At 44.6% G+C, this 21857-nt stretch overlaps 1 protein-coding gene across 1 annotated transcript in view; it reads right to left on the bottom strand.

The window, feature by feature from the left end:
* Nucleotides 1–21857, bottom strand: part of ERBB4 (erb-b2 receptor tyrosine kinase 4) — a 528150-nt gene that overhangs the window by 146229 nt on the left and 360064 nt on the right. The window contains exon 4 of the mRNA XM_063400120.1: nucleotides 14586–14720. Coding sequence (XP_063256190.1) covers nucleotides 14586–14720 — 135 coding nt within the window. The remainder of the gene's footprint in view (nucleotides 1–14585; nucleotides 14721–21857) is intronic.

Below are 21857 nucleotides of genomic sequence, written 5' to 3'. Positions count from 1 at the left end.
CAAAATAAAATGGCTTAGATAGTTCCAAGCCATCATTTTAAGCAGCCTCTTTACTTACCTAACAATCTAAAATAATTGATTAACTATCAAAACAGCTATAAATAATTTATTAGCTTCTGTAAGCTGTTTATAAACTCATCCTTTGCCTAAAAATTCACTCCTGCGAAAATGCTTGAGATGCCATAGAGATGTTTCTAGACAAAATCAGCCCCAAAGTCCAAGAAATTCCAGGTGTACTCTGTGGTAAGAGTCCCAGACTGCCCTTTGCATGGTTTAGGTGAGACAGAAGGTTTCAATACACCTGTGTGTTGTTTTTCTAGGCAGCTAAACTCCTTGGTTCTGTGTATGCACAGATAACAAAATCAGAATGTAATTCAAACACTGCAACACAGCACTACGGAGAATTCAAGATACTGTTGTTGTGATGGATTGTTCTGCCTCTATCAGGCCACAATGCTTTCCCTGTCCTTGTCTGACTATTCCTATTGTCACACACTCATTCATTCATTCACACTTCTCTGTTAGCTAAAAGTAATTCTGCTTTTCCTACCCGCCCTGTGCTAGCCTTCATATCTCTCCTATTGATTTGAAAGTTAATTACCTAAGAGAGTCTCACACTTCCCAGGATTTCCTTCCCTAATGCCAGGAGAGACACACATTGCAAGAAAAAGTAAAACTTTCTGCAAAAGAAGAAAATGTGTCACAGAAATATCTAGTGCACATTTTCTCTGTAGAAGCATTATGGGATACAGAAATCTAAGGGTCAATTCCTGCTAAAAAATATATATATGCTTTCACTCATGTCAGATGAATTCATCTAAGAATCTATCACCAAATAGTTTTCCAGCATAGGATTATTGCTGTGAAATTCAGGCTTTTCTTTCACAGGCTGTACCTGCATTGGTATTGTCACTTTTATTGTGGTAAATGGCAGCAACTGACCTTTCTGCCTCCTCTCTGTATTCCTGCTTCTCCCCTCAAGCCTCCATGCCCAGTGGAGACACCCTGCACAAATATTGATGGGATCCCTTTAGAGAGAAAACTCGCCTGGGGTTCAGCAAGGAGCACTTACACTGTGGAAAAGCACAGCACCTGTTGTGGATGCATCCAAAAATCCATCCATGCATCCAAAAATCCATCCATGCATCCATTCCCCAGAGCCCAACCCCACCTGCCAGGAGGATCATCCAGCCTGGGCTCAGCAAGGGTGGGAGCAAACTCCTGCTCACGATCACCTCCAACAGAGACTTCCAGTTCTGCCACTCAACACCTCTATCTGCCCCTCGTGTGCCTCAGCAGATAAGAAAAGAGACAAACACAAATGGAGAGGGACTCGGGGACAAGCAGCTGAAAAGAAACTGGCCTGGGAAACAGGCCTGGGAAATGGAAACAATCCAAGAGATACGGCCTGAAAGACAGGCACAGAAAGAGATACAGGGACAGTGTGAGGGGGAGCGGGGAGAGGGAGCAGAGATAAAACTTAGCCTGCACTGAAGAAAACAAAAACTGCATAGCAAAGAGGGATGTGTTACCTGAGTAATGTGGGATGGAGACAACCCCTGTGTGTGCACAGGGACCGGCCGTCTGTTGAGAACTGCAAAATTACAGAGCATTGCCAGATACCCCGGTGGCAGACAGTTTTGATTTCAAGAGAGATTGGCCACCAGAGGTAGAGGAATAAATGGAAAGTCAAGAAGAGCATGTCAGCAGCACCGAGCGGGCTCGGGCTGCTGGATTCATATCTGTTGCTGACAGCCCTGAGCTGATAGGGAGCTCACTGTAACGTTACTGCAGCTGCTACAGAAAAATGTCTTCAGGCCACAGTAATGACTACAGAAAGGGACCTGAGGGGGGTAATGAAGACACTGGTTATTTTTCTCTGTCTGGAGCAGACAGCGCTGGTGAGGCTGTGCGCGACTCGATGCATTAATTGGGGGTTTAGTCATCCACACAAAATAAAAAACCTTCACGTATGACATAGTCTAAAACTTTACAATGATTAAGCAATTAGGAGCTATTAATTATCACTGCTTATAGCTGTTAGCACAGAGCAATGTAAGTGAATTCCCCCACTGTGATGGTGAATTAGTCCCAATCAGCATCAAATGCCTCCCTGAACACGCACGCAGGGACGCTGAGCAAACGGGGAGACACAGCCAGAAGGCTGAAAGGATAGGTCAAGTCATACCTGCTGCTTGGCAGGCTCATCAACAACTACAGAGCCTCCGGAACCCTTCTGCTGTACTCGTGATTGTTAAAGGAATCATCCTTAGGAAACTGCCCTGCCTCCCACAGGGCAGCAGGAGCAGAAGAGCAGCCTGTCCCTGCCAACGGGGGTCCATCCAGGAATCAGAATGAAACACATTTCCTCCAGTGGGGCATCCCCAAAGCACACAGATCACAGCCCCAGGCCCCTCCACAATACTGCAGTAGCTCCTGTTTTCTGTTTCCTCTGTGGGGAAGGAGAGGGTGCTGTTCCACCAGTGTATGTGAACTCTCACCCAGGGTGTGGAGTCAGGTCATTGTCTCCTTTGCTTCTTGTGAGGAGGTCTCCCTCCTCTCGGGTCAGCAAGCCAAGAATCAGTCTGGGGGCTGCTCTCGGGAAGGGGAGAGCACAGAGCAGGCAGCCATCCCTGCCCAGGGCAGCTTTCCTGACACGAGGAACTCCCCAGGCCCAAAGGGGAGAGCTGGGCACAGCACACAGGCATTCCTGGGCTCGTGCCCCACAGCTCTGTGCCTGTGATCACTGCAAGGCACCCCCAGGACTATTCCTGTATTTAACTTCATGTACTTCACTCAGAACTTCAACTGGTAAAGCAGCAAAGACACCAACCAAGACCAGCCTGGGGCAGTTTCCATCGGGAGCTGAGCCAGGACATACAGATTTGAATGCCTTGATGCAAGGGAGCAAACTGAACCCTGCTCCCCACACCCTGAAGAACTCCTGAGCTGGTAATGTGGAGAAAAAGGGGAGAAAAGTCTGTCTTACAGAGGACATTTGAGTGTGAGCAGAAAACAGGCCTGTGAGAGGAAGGCACTGCAGACTGCAGCAGACAGAGACCACAGAAAGCCAACATCTACTCCTTTCTATTCATACAGAAAGCCAACATCTTCTACTCCTTTCTATTCATACAGAAAGCCAACATCTTCTACTCCTTTCTATTCACCTCAGCATTTCCCCCTGCACAGGGGGAACAGGTCAAGTCAGCCAATATCACATAAATCAAAATACTGTCCTGGTCTAAGGTTCCTGTAATGCAGCCAAAGCAGTAAGAAAGTTTGAACAGAGGGGCATACAGTTGTCATTTTTTAAAAAAAGGAAAAACCTCAAAGAAAGGAAATCAGAACTTGAAATTGAATTGGCTTTTAAGATTCATTTTATTCTTTCTTGATCCCACGTAGTATTCCTAGAGTCTGGCAGGGTGTATTTAGAAGTGCTAATGTTTAATCATTTTCTGACTCGATTATATGGAAATACTAGAAAGAAACTCCTCATTCCCATGAGATCTAGAGTCCAGTTTTAGGCCAGTTTTTAAAGTTTGGATAAGCCTCTTAATGTGCTTATCCAAAATGTATTTCTGGCTATTTAAAAGAAAACTGATGATTACAAAACAATACTTGGACCCCAAAGCCCATCTTCTACTGTTGGATAATGATGGTTGAACATATACTCTGATACTTAGATTTAGTGTTTGCTGTACACAAAAATGTAATGCAAATAATCACAGAAATTTCAGATTGCAATTTCCTGGGCAATCTTCAGGTATCAGAGATCTGCTAGAAGGTGATGCTTGTGCATGATGGGACTGCCAGGGAGGTGCAACACTGCAGGAGGTGTGAAGGGACCAGAAGGAAGGCCCTGAAGCTGCCCTGGGTTTGAGCTGACCTGAGCAGAGCCCTTTAGCCGAGCTGTCCACACGACAGCAACTCTCGTGACAGCTCGGAGAGCTTCTGCAAGGAGAGACAGACCTAACAAAATCCTTCAAAAGCACAGATGTGATAGCAATGAAGGCTTGGGGTGGTTTTGTGCTTGATGGAGGGAGCAGAACAGAGTGCTGGGAGAAGCCACCTGGGCAGTGCCAGCACTGCACCAACCCCTGTGAGGCACCAACCGAGCCCATCTGAGTGGGGGCTGGCACAGGGAGGGTGGGGGGCACACAGCAGCTCCCAGATCCTGCAGACACTGCTCAGCAGCTGATTTTACACCCTTTCTTTCCTTCCCCTTTCCCTAAACAGCTCTTTGAAGGCAGGCCAACCAGAGCAGCTGAAGCTTGCTGTGCTGTGAGAGACCAATCCCACCCACACAAATCTGGCCATCACCATGCAATTAGGCTGTTTTAAATATTTGGGGTATTCGGGGGTTGTTTCCTACTTTCGAGAAACACCGGTGCTTGTGCTAAACTTGTAGTAGCCTGTAGTGGAGAGGAAAGCTTTCCTTCATCCTGGAAGCCTCTCCCCTGTGCAATACCCTGCTCAAACACCAATCTGCTCACAAACAGGGGCTGTGCAGGAATACACATTATACACAGAGAAGCATTTGCCAGCAGTTGCCACACACCACTACGTGGAGCCCTACTTCAGTTCCATAACCACTGCAAATATTTTATATGTCAGCATAGTAACCTCTGCCACTCGTGAGTGACTGTCACCTCACAACTGCAAAAAGAAGGAAGATAGTGAAACTGGTCAGCTTTGGCAGCGGTCAGGTGGTTCTGCAGGTGCATATTTTTTGTTTATATTTGTGCAAAATATATTTCTCAGCGCCAAGAGATGCCCATGCCTGAGATTCTTCAGAAACTGTTAATGCTGGTTTTCTCCATGCCTTCCTCATGACTTCTAGAAATCCTCACATCTGTAGCAATTACTTTGCTGGGCTCTGGCAGATAAGGAGTTCTGTTCCTCACAGCATTATTTTTTCTTATTTGTGTTCATTACTTATTTTTTATTCAGTAACTCAGCTGTGAGAGGCGTCGTGTTTCCATCAGATGCCACGTCCGCTTGCCTTTCAAATCTCTTTCAAGGGCAGTCACCAATTGACAAATCCCTTCTGAAAATGCTGGCTGAAGGTATTTACTAGAAAGCTAAACTGATTCCTTTTATTTAAAACACACTGGTCTGGGTTGAGGAAAAAACATTACAGGCAACTTCAAGCAGTTCAGCTTGCCATTCTAACGCAAATCAAGTTCACTGCACCACTAGGTTTCATTTATTCCTCCATATTCAGGAGGGATAAATATATTCAGGTACATCTGCTTGGCAAAAACTATTCTCTAAAATCAAATTTTTCTGTTACTGTATTTGCCTTTCAATTCCAGGTAAATAAATAAATTCTGTCTGGACTAGAGATTCCTTAATGGGAGGAAAAGAAGGAAAAGCAGCCTCCATGTACCCTGGACAAAAGGCAGATGTGGGATTTTCTATCTGATACAAATTTTCTTTCCAGCTGGGAAGTCCAAGCTGCTGAAGCACAGTGTTTTAAGGCTGTGTGTGCCACCTGGAAGGAGCTTTCCCAGCCCGGCTGAGGTGTTTGTGGCTTTTTCTGGAAAAGCACAGCTCCTCCTGCCTTTGCCATGGTGATGCTGGAGGCAGGGAACGTGTTCTGTACCCAGACCACCTGTCTGCTGAGGCCCCGTGTGCTGGTCTCCAAACACACATTTAAAATGTTAATTGAGCTCCAAGCAATACCCTCAATGAAAGGCTATAATTTAACAAACTCTGCAGTAACAAATGTCTTCAGGATATACTTTCTGCAGTGCCATTTTCTCTGTAGGTAGTTTCCAATTTAGATGTACACCAGAAATGATACACTAGCTGTTCTGAAGGGTGGCTTTAAGCACGAATTAGTCACTTACCTCTTTTCTTTTCACCAGCATGCATAAATATATTGCTGATACTCTGGCCTTCTGCAGAGCAAAATCCTCGTGCTTGGAAAAAACACAAAATGCCTTGCAGGAATAACTGCACAAAACGTGGTTATCTCATCTGTGTCCTGGTACTGAGGGCTGGGCGTTGGTTTACAAATACTCAGGACTGCCAGGTAATTGACTCCTGTTTTAGAAGCATACACTGGTCTGAACGAAAGCTTTCCTTGTACTTTTATTTTTGCTGCATTCACCTCTCCTCGATCCTTACTAGCTTTTACCCTTTTTTTAACCCTGAGGGAAAGGACTCGATCCTTTTCCTGCTCTGATCCAAGACTCCGTGTTTCACCAGTGTGGCTGTGGTTTCCCAAGGTCCTGTGCAGAATCCTGTTTCGGGTGTTCCAGTTGGAAACACTGGTGTGGACATGAACAGCATTTTAAATAGTTTAGGCACAGCACACCTGAGAACTAGTGTAAGGTCAGGACTTTTGGGAGAGATTGCAGGGATCTGACAAACCCCTACTCTTCATAGCTGCCATTTAATTACTTCGGAGTTAAACACCAATGATCTGACCTGAGTATAAATTTCCAGGTAAGTGGCTTCATGTAAAAAACAATCCATTTTTAATATTGCAACTACTGGTACCAAAGCTGAGTTACTGTGAAGAATTACAAGGTCACTACTGAACGTTAAATCAAGGGCTGCCCACCTGTCAGAACTCATTCTGCAGCTGCAGTAAATGCCTGGACACAAAATCACCACATCCCTTGCTGAGAACTCCAAGCAGAGACTCTGAATATCCAAGGGAAAATATAAAGCTTATCACTAACACAGAATTCCATGCAAATATCAACTCATGCTTCTTGTGAGACACAGTACAAGAATATAGTACATATGCTGAAAAGAATCTACTTATATCCACATGGCTCATTTTCTCCCAGAACAATTAAAAAATAAATGTAAGGAGCTTCTGGCCTTAAATGAGTTTGACATGAAGACTTTTCTGCTAAACTCAGTTTCTACCACATTGTTCTGATTGCTGTGATGTTTTAAAGAAGTGTGTTTTAGGAACCTGATTACTCCTTTTGCTAGCATGTGGAAAACTATCAGTGGAACATGGCCCAGACAAACAGTTATTGGGGCTGGCGGGGCAGGTTAACCTGAAAAACAGCTCACAAAGACAGTCTGACAAAAGGGAAAACGGAAAACAGGAAAAAAACAGGAAAAAAGCCAGGGAAAAAAAACAGGAAAAAAAAACATGGAAAAAAAAAACAGGAAAAAAAAACAGAAAAAAAAAAAAAACCAGGGAAAAAAAAAACCCAGGGAAAAAAAAAAAAAACCCAGGGAAAAAAAAAACCCAGGGAAAAAAAAAAACCCAGGGAAAAAAAAAACCCAGGGAAAAAAAAAAACCCAGGGAAAAAAAAAAACCCCAGGGGAAAAAAAAAAACCCAGGGGAAAAAAAAAACCCAGGGAAAAAAAAAAACCCAGGGAAAAAAAAAAAACCCAGGGAAAAAAAAACCAGGAAAAAAAACCAGGAAAAAAATCAGGAAGAAACCGAGAAAACCCTGGAAAAAACCCGGAAAAAAAAAAAACCCGGAAAAAAAAAAAAACCCGGAAAAAAAAAAAACCCCAGAAAAAAAAAAACCCGGAAAAAAAAAACCCAGGAAAAAAAAAAAAAACCCCAGGAAAAAAAACCCCAGGAAAAAGTTACAGAGCCAGCACTGACTCCCATCAACAAAATACAGGGATAAGTATGGCAAAGTGAGCTGTAATGCCTCCACAGACACCTGCTCCCAGGTAACGTCACTGCCAGCTCAGATTGCCAGGGGCACGGAGAGCTGACTTCATAAGCAGCCACGCAGCTGGGAAGTCCATTTTTTGTTCCTTTAATTAAAATGCAAAGTGCTGGCTAAATGGTAAACATTTAATTAGATTTGTCTCTATGTTTCAATATTAATAAAACACATGAAAAATGCATTAAGACCCAGCTAATTGGGGACTCTCCAAAAGTAGCTGTAAATGAGCAATTATAATACAATCGGGGTGTTGTTCCCAAGGGATCCCCAGGACTGACACTTCTTGATATTCCAGACAAAGGGTTAGAAATTATTAAAATAACCCAGGCAATAAAGTGTACAGAAGACAGGAAGAGTGAAATCCCAGCAAATTACAGTGAGGAGCAGCCAGGATCAGAGAGTGAGCCAGGCTGGCGGGTAAGCTGGAGTCACTCACACCAAATGACTTTTATAGAGCCAAACATAAAATTGCATATTTCAGAACAGAACACACAGGCTGTATTTGCTGGAAAAAAGGGAGTCTCTAAACCACACAGATATCAGAACTGCCTGAACGCCACATTCCTCACATGAAGCTGAAACGCCAAGGGTATAGTTTTTACTTCCACTGGTTATATGAGGAATAAAAAGCAGTGCATGCTTTGGCTTCTGCCTTCTAAAAGCAAACTGAAAAACGTACAGTTTACATTGATGAGCAATGAAAATTACTCGGGGGTTGAAAAGAAATTCCTCCTAGTGAGAGCCTCTATTTGTCCAGCTTTTGGGAGAAAATCAGGAGGTGAGCTGATAGCATGGTACACAGAGAGAAAAAGCTGGCTAGGAGAGCTCTTTGAGCCAGCCAGAGAAAAAAGAAGATGCGACATCTATGATTTACAATTGTGCTCAGATTCCAGATAAAGGCAGCTGGTATTATTCCTTTTAACACTGGGAAGTAACCAACTTCTGGAGGGACAGCTGCACCTCTGCGAAGTTCCAGAGCAGTGCCAGGGGAGTGCAGAGAGCACCAGAGCCCACAGCCCTGGGGACTCAAAGCCAGATTGGAAGATAAGCTGCAGCCAGGGAAGTTACTGAGCTCCACACCAGGGAAGCTGACAATATTCCAGGCCTCTGCATACAGGAAATAGAGCTAATGATACTTCAAGGCTCCTTTTGCCCTTGAAAAATCTATTAATCAATAGGCAAAAAAGAGCAAAGTCTTGGAAGAGCAGAGTTCTCAAGCAGCATTTCCCTGGAATACTATGGCAGCAGCCCTCTTGTGAGAGGGTAGAAGTGAGCTGACACACAGAGTTCTTGTTTATCACAGCATGAAAAGGGCCCTGGTTTGTTCCCCTTCACAGCTCAGCCATCCTGACCCCAACCCTTCACTGACTCTTGCTGCAGCAAGATCCTGCTGGAGCTTTCCCCTGCAGCCTCTGCCTGCTGCTGATTTCCTGCTGAACTCTGTGAGTGCAGCTTTTCCCCAGCCAGACTGTGCCTGCAGGGATCAGTGTGCAGCTGTGAGTGCAGCTTTTACCCAGCCAGACTGTGACTGCAGGTTCCAACAACAGGCTCTGCCTGCACACCCACACTGACCTCACTGCAGGGATTCTCTCTCCTCAGGATCCTGCTTCCTCATGACTCTCCTGTTGTGTACCCCTCACGGGCTTTGTTGTGTACTCCTCACGGGCTCCCGCCCCCTCACGGGCTCCCGCCCCCTCACGGGCTCCCGCCCCCTCACGGGCTCCCGCCCCCTCACGGGCTCCCGCCCCCTCACGGGCTCCCGCCCCCTCACGGGCTCCCGCCCCCTCACGGGCTCCCGCCCCCTCACGGGCTCCCGCCCCCTCACGGGCTCCCGCCCACAATTATCTTTATTGGCTACAGCTGTGACTGCTGAGGGGCCGGGCTGCATTGTAATTAACACAGCTGGGACTGATCAGGGGCCGGGCTGCATTGGTAATTAACACAGCTCTCACTGATGAGGGGCCGGGCTCATTGGTAATTAACACAGCTCTCACTGATCAGGACCAGCTCACCAGAGTTCTTTTCCCCTCCAGACTCCACCCCGGGGTTTATCCAGTGGCAGGCCCCCCCTGAGGGCCCACTCTTTCCTCCCTGTCACTCTGCAGCAGTGCCTCTGCACAGTTCAGAACCGGGGTGTTCTCACACTGCAGGCTGCAATTACATTCAAAGCGATGACAGAGGAGTACCATGCTGTGAAGAGCGAGGAACTGAAGTTGTTCTGCCTGAGAAAGTACCTTGCCAAAACCCCCGGCTTTATTCACAGCTGATAGACACTCAGTTGAAAAGCCAGATTGACAAAGGGAATTTTTTTCAGAGTTCCCACTGCACTTCACAGTCTGAGCAGAAACTCCAGTTCAGGAAAATACTTTAAAATGGATGTAATTTTCACAGAGTTTATTTTGCACAGCTCTGAGCACATGCCAACACACAGTCTAGCTTTTTCTTTTTTTTTTTTTAATAATTCCTTGAAAACCAACCTAATTTTTTTAAAACTTGAAAATGGAGAGTGATTTTTGCACCCATATTACCCAAACAATCACCAGCTCTATCATGAACACACATCCATTATTTCAGTATTTTTAAGACCATTATTGACTGATTTGAACATACGTTATTGGCTATGGAAGTGACCTCAATGCAACAATTCAATCTCTACAAGCTTTTCTGTGAAACAAAAGCTCCAAGTGAAGTTCCTCTGAAAATTCTCATTTAATATTATGGTTTTTGTCAAATCCTGTAAAAGAGCTCACCTGACAAAATGTGAGGCTTGATCGGTTCCTGCTAACAACAAAACTGAGGAGAACATTGTAAACAGAGATGAAAGCAGCCAGATTTTCACTGGACTCTCCCAGAAGCTGCTCAGAGAGCTCTATTAATCTTGAGGCATTTTAAGCAAGAAGCTTAATGCTTTTCCCCTGCTGGGAGCTGCACCCTGGGTTTCTACCTCTGAAGAGTAGAGCTCCAGCTCTTCACTTAAGGGAGTGAATTCAAAAAAGGGGCTAACAGGGGAGTAAGGTCTAGCAAAGCAAGGCTTCAGCATGTTTGGCCAATGCTTGCATTCATAGCTGATTTTTGGAAGGAGAGAAAGCAGATTTTCAGCACTGCAGAAACAATTTCAGCAACGTAAACCTAAAGGGAAAATTTTGTTCCTTGGAGAGTTAAGCGCTTTCAAGATTCCCACTGCGATATGCTCAGCTTAAAACCCCAGGCTGGCAGCGCAGAATCCAGGTAAACGGAAGAGAAGGCTGTTTGCAGGTTACAGCTGATTCCAAAAGCTTCAGCTACGAGATAGCAGTATGGGAAGTGGTGCAAGCAGTGAATATTTCAGTGTGTGTATGAGTCAAAATGCCAGGCACAGTCCTGGGAGAGCAGGAACTCGTGTGGTCCCTGGGGCAGGGTTTGTTTATCCAAGCCTCTGTGCATCTGAGCAGTGACACCGTGTCACTCAGAGGCCTCCAACACGAGCTGTTCTGCATGCATTTGATCAGAACTTGAAGGAAGAAGGAGAAGCAGCACTCAGGATCCGCATGTCTGCAGCATTTCTGTCAGTGTTTAAGACACCGTGGCCTTTTCAACTGGCTCCTTAACACTGATGTGACAATGAAAGCCTGTGAAGAAGAAGGGAATCAAGGAGCTTTATTCCCAGAGCTCTCTGGTCATGTTCTCTTCTGTCTAGCGCTGATGTGAATGAAGGAGATTGCCAGAATTGGCAGATCCAAGGTATGAAACAGGCACAGAGGCAGGGGACTGATTTTACTTCAGCGTGCCTTCGCTCCACTCCGCCCCTTTGTCTTCCTCTGCTGATTGCACTGGAGCAGCAAGGGAGGGTTCAAGTGAAATTACCCCTGAAGTCAGACCATGATCATGAAATTATCCCTGAAGTCAGACCTTTTCCAGCTGGCTGGGGAAGGGAACAGCACGGGCAGTGCAGTGTCAGCTCCCCGACTGGGCTGTGCCCTGGGCTCATGCCCAGGTGTGCCTGGTGGGACACTGCAGTCACTCTGGCCGTGGCCAAAGCCCAGCAAGCATGGGGGTCTTCTCTGAGGCTGGCACTTGCTCTTCTGGACATGCAGACCCCTCTGGGGAGGCTTTATGTCCTCTGTGATGGTTGGAAACAATGCCAGTGATGCCAAACAATGACGTCCCAGATTGTGACACCCATGGCAGGTCACAGCCTCTGTCCCTGGATGTGTTCTCTGCCAGGGACTGCTGCTGGGGTGCCCAGTGGAACAGCCCTCACAATTCCTGGGGCGTGAGGTTCCCCCCAGTCCTGCCACTCATGGCTGAACATGGCACGTGAGCAGACACTTCCACAGCCTTCCCGAAATTACTGCTAGGATGGACTTGGCTGAGCTTCACACAGCACGTTTGGTTGGTTCAAGTTCCTTCTACAAAGGTTTATAGCTAAACAGGAGAACCCAGGAGTTCTTCCCAAAATACTTTGACATCGGGATCTTCTCAGTAATGCCAAGCAACAGGTACTTCTGTAGTTCCAGTGGATTTAGCCAAGAATTCCATTAGACAGGAGACACCTGAGACTTGAACAGTAAATACAAACACATGCTGGATGCTGGCTGAGTCACAGTCTGTGCAGAAGGGAATGCACTGAGCATCCTTTGCAGCAGGGGAGAAAAGCAGGGCTGGGCACAGCAAGCACTCACACTCCCTGGCAGGCTGTGAAAAGTGACATGTGAGCCAAAACCGAGGAGCCTAGACCTTATTTAGTGACATTCTACACCAATTCCAGGGTTAAAATTCAACGTTCATTTCTCCAAGTCCTATGTGTGTGCACAGTACATGCACCCACACACAGACAGGTATTTAATTACGGGCTATTTTAAATGGTGAATTCTCTACCTGAGTTCTTTGTTACCCAAAGCCATAGGACCTTTTAAAGCATCTGTTGGTTTTTGTATAATGGGGTTATATTTTCACCTGTGTAAGCTGTGAAGACAGAATTGGTTTGGATTAGCTAATTTAATCAAATGTCACAGGACTCATGAATTGTGTTGAGATGGGATCGAGTTTCTCAGAAGAGACTTATGTTTATTAAATTAAATACAGCCCAGTTGGGCACTGCTTCATCCCAAGCAAGGAAAAATACAGTAAAATTTGGGTGGCTATCTTAATGAAGCTGCCATGGTGCATAGCTCTCAATCATCATTGAAATAATGCTGTTTATCTTATTTATCAGACACAAATGGCAAAGCACAAATTGTTCCTTCCCTGTGTTTCAAAACAACTCAAAAGGAATAATTAAAAAAATTTTTGAAGAAAACTAGACTTTGCTACATAGATTCTTTCATCTAGATGTGTGTGGGTGCTAATATTTGCCTTCTTTGCTTTCAGGGTGTGATTCTAAAAGTGTGATCCAGTTATTCTGGAGTCACCACTAAAACTTCTGTTCCCTCAAAAAGATAGTATTGATGTTGGTTGCTTTTTTAAAAGAGCAGAAACATTTGTCTTGAAGAACTGGGAAAGGTTAAAAGAAAACCCAATAACAGAAAACAGAGTAAGAACCAAGCCTTTTTCTTGAAGCAAGGACTCATGAAAGGGTACAGGCATTCCCTCACCTTCAAAGGTCTCATCAGTCCTGCCTAGAACTGATCATCAGCAGTGATGAGGTTTTTGAGATGCAAATAAGAGAGCTGGCTGCATTACAACTGTGTCAGGTTTCCAGAAGTGATGAGGCTCAGCTCTGGAGCATGTGGAGCAGCAGTGCAGCTTGGCAGGCTCCTGCAGGAAGCCTTATCTCAAGTACCTGTGCTCTGGTATTGAGGGGAACAGATGAGATATACAGAAGCAAGTCAGCCTTCTATAAAATCTATTACACCACAAAGCACCTGCTTAAAAACAAGTTGCTGCTTAGAAATTATGGGGACTCATCAAACGGTCTCTACCCAGAGTCTCAACATTTTATTTTTTTTCCAGAGTACAAAAGAAGAAATGAAATGTTTCTTGGCTGTAGTGAAAGCTAGAGAGGCAATCATTCATTTACATATCCCCCAGGGACGCCTTCAGGTATGGAAAGCAATCCAGAATGTCCCCATACCCGGAATGCTCCGAACAATAAATCTGCTGTGGTGCCACCTTTGACACCTGATATAAACCTCTTCCCAGCCTGCCTCTGACTTCCAGTGTTGGTGCATCCTGAGGGTGCTGTTTCAGGGCACAGCATCCATTCTGAACGCAGTTTACTCCATTATGGGATGTTTTGCTTAAACACTCTGTATCCCTGTCACTGCCATTCACTGCAATTCATGATCGCTGCAAGAATCGTAAGAATGATTCACTAAAGGAAAATAATCCTTGGAAGGGAAATATAGAAACTCCAGATATTTCAGGTGTGGAATGGAAAGCATTAAAATAAAGAAAACATAGCAAAAAACAGAGAATGGTGAGTTGTACTGTGAAGAACACCCCATCCTCTGCAAATTCTTTCTCTCTTCAGCGATACACACACAAGACAACAGGGTAACTATTTCTTTGAGGTTCACTTCTCATCTCCAGTCAAAATATCCATGAGCTTTTACCATAATTACTCCAGCAGCTAATTATCATGCCACAGACAGACCATTGTGACTCAAGGAGCAGCCTGAGCACCGGGAACAAATGCAAAGCAAACAGGAATGTCTGTGCTTCCACAGCACCACAGTGGCTTTAGCAACAGAGAAGAAGAAAATGCAGGAGAGAGACAATTCAGAAAATCTATGATGTTCACAAATACCCTCTCCAGACACTGTTTTTGAGAACAGGCTGAGTGGTCCTCCAAGCAGTAGCCAAACTTAGAAATAAATGCAGGGGACAGTGAATGGAAAAATTACCAATATAATTCTCCAAAACAGAGGATCAGGGAACACTTGTGGCTGCATTTATCCAGTTTCCTGCTGAGGGGATGACAGGGCTGAGAATAAAAGCAGTACTTACATCCTGAGCTGCCGTTTGTTGGAACCAGAGTGAAGTTGGAGGCCCAGGGGTTCCGCACGATGTCTTGCCAATGGATGGTGTCAGCGAAGCAGAGGAATTTGTTCTGGCCAACGTACACCCCTCCATTCAGTATCTCTGTGCAGAAAAACAGAGAACAACGCACTTGTAAGACTTCAGGCAGCTGATTCAATCTATTGCTGGATGTGTGCTGGAGCAAGGGCATGAAATTTAAATGCAAAATAAAATTCTGGCTGTAATCTCATTTCACAATCTGAAACCTGGAGGACAAGCAGCTCACAGTATTTGTAAACAGGAACCTTTGTTCACATGCAGAAGGAACCTGATGAAGACTGACACACAGTAGTTTACCTTTTCTTGCAGTGTGAGCATGTATGGAAAAGTTCTGTATTTTGTGGGTAAAATAACCTTCAACACCCAAATGAAAACACAAGCAGACTATCACACTACCCTGCATTCCATTAATTTGCAGAAATGCTTAAAACTCATAATAAAGAGCTGTGATGCTGTGATGAGGCCACAGCACACGAGAAGGGGCCAGGCAGCACAAGGAGATGTTACACTACAGCCTGTGCTGCTGTAGGACCACCCGAAACACACAAATACTCCATAGCAGTGATCCAAATCTCAAACACTGTGATCCAAAACTCCTGTGGACATGCCTTGCTGGAAGCTTTGTGTTAAAGGGAGATGGTCTTTAAACAGGTAAAATTTTGGGGGTTCTTCTTAGGCTGTGGGGCTTTTGTGAGTTTTGTTGGGTTTTCTTTTTATTTTCATTTTTATAGCAGTTTATTTAAAAAAATCGCTCTGTTGCCCTGTCTCTAAAGACTAGATTCATCAAATCTCAACATGAAAATTATCTGACAGTTGTTGGTTGTAACACCAGCATTTCCTCTGGAGCAAAAACTTTTTTTTACCCCTTAAACCATTATTCAGATTCACAATTCCTCTGCTTTACCTGTCTCTTTTATTTCCAAAGCAGGAGACAATGCATGTGACATTCATGAAAGTTAACAGGAGCTGCGAGTCTAAAATCCTCAGTGTCAGAGCCTCAAGCCTCAGCAGAGAAATGCTGAAGGTTAGTTTCTAATGGCACCTTGGAATGATATGAAGTTTACACATACCAAGGAAGGAATTACTGTGTTTCTTTTCTTTTTTTAAATTTCAGGGTTTACAGGCCACAGCATGCAAATGAGGCTGCCCCCAATCAAGGAATGTATTAAGTAAAGGATCATCTGTAAATACATCTTTCCACCATATTAATCAGCATTACTATTTCTTAGAAACTTCTGGTTTAAAAGCTTGGCTTTTCATTGAAAAGAGGCTTATAAATGAAAACAATCATAATAATCTGATACAGAAAAGAGTCCAGATTAGAGATATAGCAATGATCTGTCTGTATAATATTAAAAAAAAACAAAACCAAACAAAACATACAGCATCTGTTAACAATTTTGCCCTGGGGAGAAAGGGGGGACTTAGAAGAACACTTGAAATAATGATTAGTGATAATTTCCCAGCTACACCAGATCACCTAATCTATTATGGCCCAGATTTTGATTAAAAATAACATAAAACCAATGAAAAACTGTAAAATCTGCATCTATAGGTCCTTAAACACGCACACAATTCCACGTAGTTCTTCTATCAGCTGGCACACTGAACTGGCATAAATTCTGAGTTTCAAGAGCACCCCTTCATGACAATACCAAGTTTCCTTCCTGCTAAGAACTTTGACACATTCTTGTATAGCAGGATCTCAATCTAGAAGTAATTCTAATAGCTTCAATTTGTGGAGAAAGACTTGTTTTTGCAGCATAAAGGTAACCAGGAAATGTACCACAAGCTGTACTTTGGGGAAGCCAACACCTTCCACTGTGATGGACTAAAAGTAACCACAATTAATGCTCTGGCTTGCCTCATCAATAAACAGCAAGTGCTGTTTCTGCTGCTTCTTCCCAAAAATGGGATATAGTACCTCCATTTCGCCTGCACTGCACCATTTTCCAGCAGTGACAGAATTAAAGTTTCCAGGTTATTGATGCACTGAGGTGCAAACAAACCTGAGTAATATCGAAGGTGGGCTCCAGTGGATATTAAGTAATACTGAGTTTGAAGTTCAGTACAATCTTTAGAGCATTTTTATTTGACTCTTCCTGCTCCCTGGGACCCAGACTCATTTCCATTCCACCTTCCCAGCCCAACCTGCTGTGCTGCTTTTCTTTACACCCCGTCCTCGGTGTGTGTAAATCAGCCCAGATGCATTGGCTTCACTGAGTTACACTCAAAATACATTTTGCAATTCTTTGCCCTGTCTTAGCAAGAACAATGCCTGGGAAGAGCTAATAAACCCTGTTACATGTTAAGCAAATGAAGCACAACTGTAATCAATATACAATGGAGCTGCTGTATAATGAACTCATCATCGTAAAGTCATCACCTCATTTTAATTTACAGCCCTGAAAGTGAGAGATAAAGTTAAACAATGAGCAGGAGGAGAAAGGATCTCTGCCTGAGCAGGTGAGCTGGCAATGGAAGCCAGGCAAAAAGAGGTTTCTTCTCTCGTGTGCAGCACCTGAGGTGCCTCTGTTCAACTCCTTCCAAGGCAGTAGCAGAAGAGAGAATGCCAAGTGAATTTTGTGGACAAAGAAGCCAGTTCCTGCCAAAGAATCCCCAAACCAGGCTGCTCAGAGTGAAACATATTTTAAACACCGTTTGGGGGTGAGTATTTTTGTCTTCTAAAACAACTTTTTGTGACATTGGAAAACTGTTAGTCCCAAAGCAAGCGCTACCATTGAGCTTCCACCCTGCCCAGGGACATCAAGGCACAAAAGGGGATTTCTAAGCACAGGACCCGCGAGCTTTGACGGGGGAAGGAGTTCCTGGCCATCCTCCTGGAAGGTGTGACACTTCAGGGCACCACCATGTCCTGGCCCTGAGCAAACGAGCAGCACCAAGGCTTTTGCCACTTGATTCTGAAGTGAATGACAAATCTTATCATCTTCCTTATTAGAGCTACTCTACTGGCTTAAAAGCAGTATAAATCTGCAACCAAAGTTATATGAAAATAAATCAGCATGTGTCCTTGCCGCTGGATTCTGTCATTATTTTGCTTATTACTATCAAATGGTTGTGGGGAACTTATATCTGCGTATGATTAAAAGTCTCTTAAATGGTTATTTACTCGGGAAGCTAACTCAGAAATGTATTATCTGTTGTTGTAGCTGCTATTTTCCTGCCTTCAGCAGCCTAGTGAAACATTCCCTCAGGCTTTGGTAACCCATCATCCAATACCAACAGGAGAAATTGAAACATGCAGGACTCTGGCAGCCAAGAAACACAAGAAGCTCACACTGAAGTGCCAGAGCACAGACAGGTACATCACACACAGTTCATACTTATTCTGCCAAGTTCAAAAAGGGACTCAGAGTTTGACTGGAGTTACTGAAAACAAATTATCAGCCGCCAAATGCATCCAATCACTGCAAAGGGACACTGGCTCTGCAAGGGTGGTATCTGCTTAGAGCAGAGGGGGAAACCACTTTTCTTCTTCCATCTGTTAAAGGAGCATTTCATTGAGCTGACTTTTTTTGTGTGCATGTACAGTGTAATCCCTCACAGTCTTTACCCAATTTCTAGTGTGGGTTAAATTGGCAAAGCATGTTCTCATTCTGGAATGTATCCTGCAGTGAGAGTTACTCATGTATGTTTATATGCAGTGGGGGTTGTAAACATCTATTTCGCTGTAGAGTCTGATTCTAAAATCGTTACAAAAAGGGTTATAAAATGGCTATTGCTATTCCAGATTGCAAACTAAAAGCTCCTCTCTGGTGCTGGCACAACGAACTGGAAGATGGCATGGCGAGAGGGAAAAGAACTAGCTCTGAAGTGGGCAGGGAAAGGGGAGAGAATTAATTAGGATAAACTGTGGGGCATGTCCACTCTAACCGCTTCAAAAGCAAACCAGAGTGTGTCTTACACCTCTCAGCTGCCTGGCTATGAGGGAAGCAGCTGTTTTTACACCCCACCATGTACAGGTGTATCCTGCATGTGTGTACTGTGTAACACCTGAATTTCCAGGGTCAGCCTCATGAGAGCTGAAGCGCCTTTGCAGGTTGACAGTGCTGCATCTTTACCTCAAGCACCCTGCTGATGGGGATCTCTGCTCCTATTTCACCCACGGTGCTCAATCTGAAATCAGCATCGTCTGAAAACAGCTTAGGCCTGGAAATTTCATGCCAAGCCAAGTCTTTTGATCCTTCAGCATAGTTCATTGCTGATGACCCACTGGGAAAGCACTTCAGGTCCATCATTAATAAGCTCTGTTGTAAAGGGTAATGAGATCTGGGTGCTTTAGGAGACAATAGCTCATCCATCATCAATCAAGATCTGAAGTTTTTATACAGATGATTTAAGAAGAGTTGGACTGTGCAAAATTGAAATGTCACATTTGTATTGGGAGATGGGGGGCGTTTGGTAATGAAAATGAGAGTTTTAACCTTCTCCATTTTGGCTCAGTGACCATACTCAAAAGCTCATGGATGTGGAATCTGTGTCCCAGCTAGAAGCCCAGACAGCCTTCGATCTCAATTATACAATTCCAAGTACAGTTTATTTGGGTCATTAGCTGGAAGTTCGTTTCAAGGCTTGACGGTAACAGCAAGATACTCTTTATTTCTATCAAAAGCAATCAGTGTTATGTGCAGCCTGTGGGTTTGCACTTCCAGCTGCTCAATAACTAAGAACACTGGGTTGTAGAACCTGAGCATAAATCTTCTAATCCTAGCCACTTGTTTTGCTGCCTAAATACAAATGGATCATTTGGTTACCTTTCCCTGAGTTGGGGTACCCTGCTCACCACAGAGCTCTGTGAAGAGAGGCTCACAGGGTTCTTACACCCATTTAGCTACTTCATTAGAGGACAACAGGCTCTGGGCCACTCTTTTTTAGCCATCTCCCCAAAGGGAGTATCTGTTTCATGAACAGGAACAGCCAGAGAAGACATTTTTACTTGGAGTATTCCACTGTCTGCGTATACCTTGAATTCTTCCTTCTCACAGCCTTATTAAAATAAGACACCAACTCACTTACCTGGTTAAGCCTGTAAAAGGAAAACACTGCCTAATGCCCATCCGATTGGGATGAGCGCCCCAGAGTTACAAGGCACATTCCACAATCACGTTTTCCTTTGGGAAGTGCCTGTAGGTGTGTGCAGGTGTGGGTCAGGCTGCTGGACACCGTTTCACCCTGGGCACAGGGTGTGTCAGACACAGCCCCAGAGGGCTCCACGCATGGACAGAGGGATCCGAAACACCCCAGAAGAGAGCGGCACCAGCTGAGTCCAGTGAGTAACACAGAGCCCCTCCAGCCATCCCAAAGGGAACACAACACCTTGTGTAACTCAGTTTAGGAGGTGCTTCTGCTCATCAGTGCTGTTGTGAAGTGTAACTGGTTTTTCTACCCAGTACACTCGGCTGGTGCCAAAGGAAACGGGCTCTGTCCCTAACCCTGCTAGATTCACTGAGCTCAGTGGGTTCTCCCTTTAAGCCACTTCCCAGTGACCACAGCAGCTTCTGCCTGCTTGGATCTTGATCTCTGAAGTGCCCAGGCTCAAGTTTACACTGAAATCATTCCCTTCCCCTCCACTCTGGAGGAGGCTTTCTCACTGCAATAACTACTCTGCTTTGAGGAGGAAGATTCAAGCCAAGATTACTTTTGTTAACCACACCCATGCCATCAGCATTATATGTCCTTGATGTTAAATAACATCATCATCATCCTCATAATAATAATAATAATAATAATAATAATAATAATAATAATAATAATAATAATAATAATAATATTAATAATAATAATAATCAGACATCACACTGTCAGACCAGCCCCAGCTCTGCCATTTCCTTTGCAGATGGTAACTGCAGGAGCAGCACTACCTGTTTGCAGCTTTACCCACCTCATTCTTTTCCCATCACGAGCTTTTCAAAAGCTGTTTGACCCTGTTGACTTTGCAGGAGGAGTTTTCCTGTAATGTATTGGCTCTGTTGCAGGGATATTAATTTTCAGGACGAGATGCTAATTGCCTCGCTTCGTCCAGTCAAATTCTGAACCTGGTGCTAGAAGCCAAGTGCCTTGAGTTACTGTTTACTTGATATAATTCATGGGGTTGACAGGTAGATCAGCAGATATAAACTTTGCAATGGGAACAATCCAAGAGGCTTCCTGTGGGTTGCTCCAAGGCAGGGAAAGAGGCAGAACAAGCCTAAAGAAGAGATGACTGAGGAGGGGGACTTCTAATTTTAGCCTGCCTTTACCTAAAGGAAGACTGTAGGGGAACACAGACTCAGAATTCAGGAAAGTATTGTTCCCAGCCAGAGTGTGGTTCAGCACAGGAGCAGACTGATCAGAGACCTGGTGCTATCTCCATCTCTGGAGATTCTAATAAACAATGAACAGCCTGATTCTTGTCTGAAGTTACCTTGCTCTTATAAAGACATTGGACCAGACGACTTCCAGATATTCCTTCCAACCCAAATTATTTTGTCCTTCTACGGTTATTAATCATCTACTAGCACAGTGCTCACAACACTCCTGCAGCAATTCATTCTCTCCATTTTTTATGAAAGCATACTTCTACCTACTGGCTGTTCAGCCAGGACACCCAGCTGTGGACATCCAAGCATTCAAATGTCATTAAAACATTCTGAATCCAAACCAAATCCTCTTTCCTCTGCCCTGTTCACAAAAGGAGCAGGAGAGTGATGATGTGTGGTGCACCAATAGGGCAAAGTCTCCTTGGTGTCCTAGCAGCTCCAGAAAGCCTGGAGGCTCTGATACCTGAGTACTGGGATTTATTTCTGTTGTCTGGTTATCTTTATCAGTGAGCATCCTGTAGGACATAAATTGGTGTAATGACCCAGAGCAGCTGTATCAGCGCTGGCCTTGCCTGTGTCTTTCACAACACAAGCCTTGTTTTCTGCATCAGGCACCCTCCCAATTTGCTCAGTGAAGACTGAACAGACCTCAGTGTCACTTTGTGTGCCCTCCTGAAAAGCCACCTGTGCCCTGTAGCATCACACTGATCAGCTGACACACAACCAAACCAGCATTCCTTGCTCACCACCGTTGTTTCACATTTGTTTTTCCCCATCATTTCCCCAGAGCTTTTGCTGCAGCTGGGATGAGTCTCCAGGGGAGTGGCTCCTGCTCCTGAGGGGCAGCACGTTTCCTTGCCAGCCCTACAATAGGAATTAC

The sequence above is a fragment of the Prinia subflava genome, chromosome 6 (assembly GCF_021018805.1).
Source record: "Prinia subflava isolate CZ2003 ecotype Zambia chromosome 6, Cam_Psub_1.2, whole genome shotgun sequence".
Lineage (NCBI taxonomy): Eukaryota > Metazoa > Chordata > Aves > Passeriformes > Cisticolidae > Prinia > Prinia subflava.
This window is presented reverse-complemented; position numbering and strand designations above follow the sequence as displayed.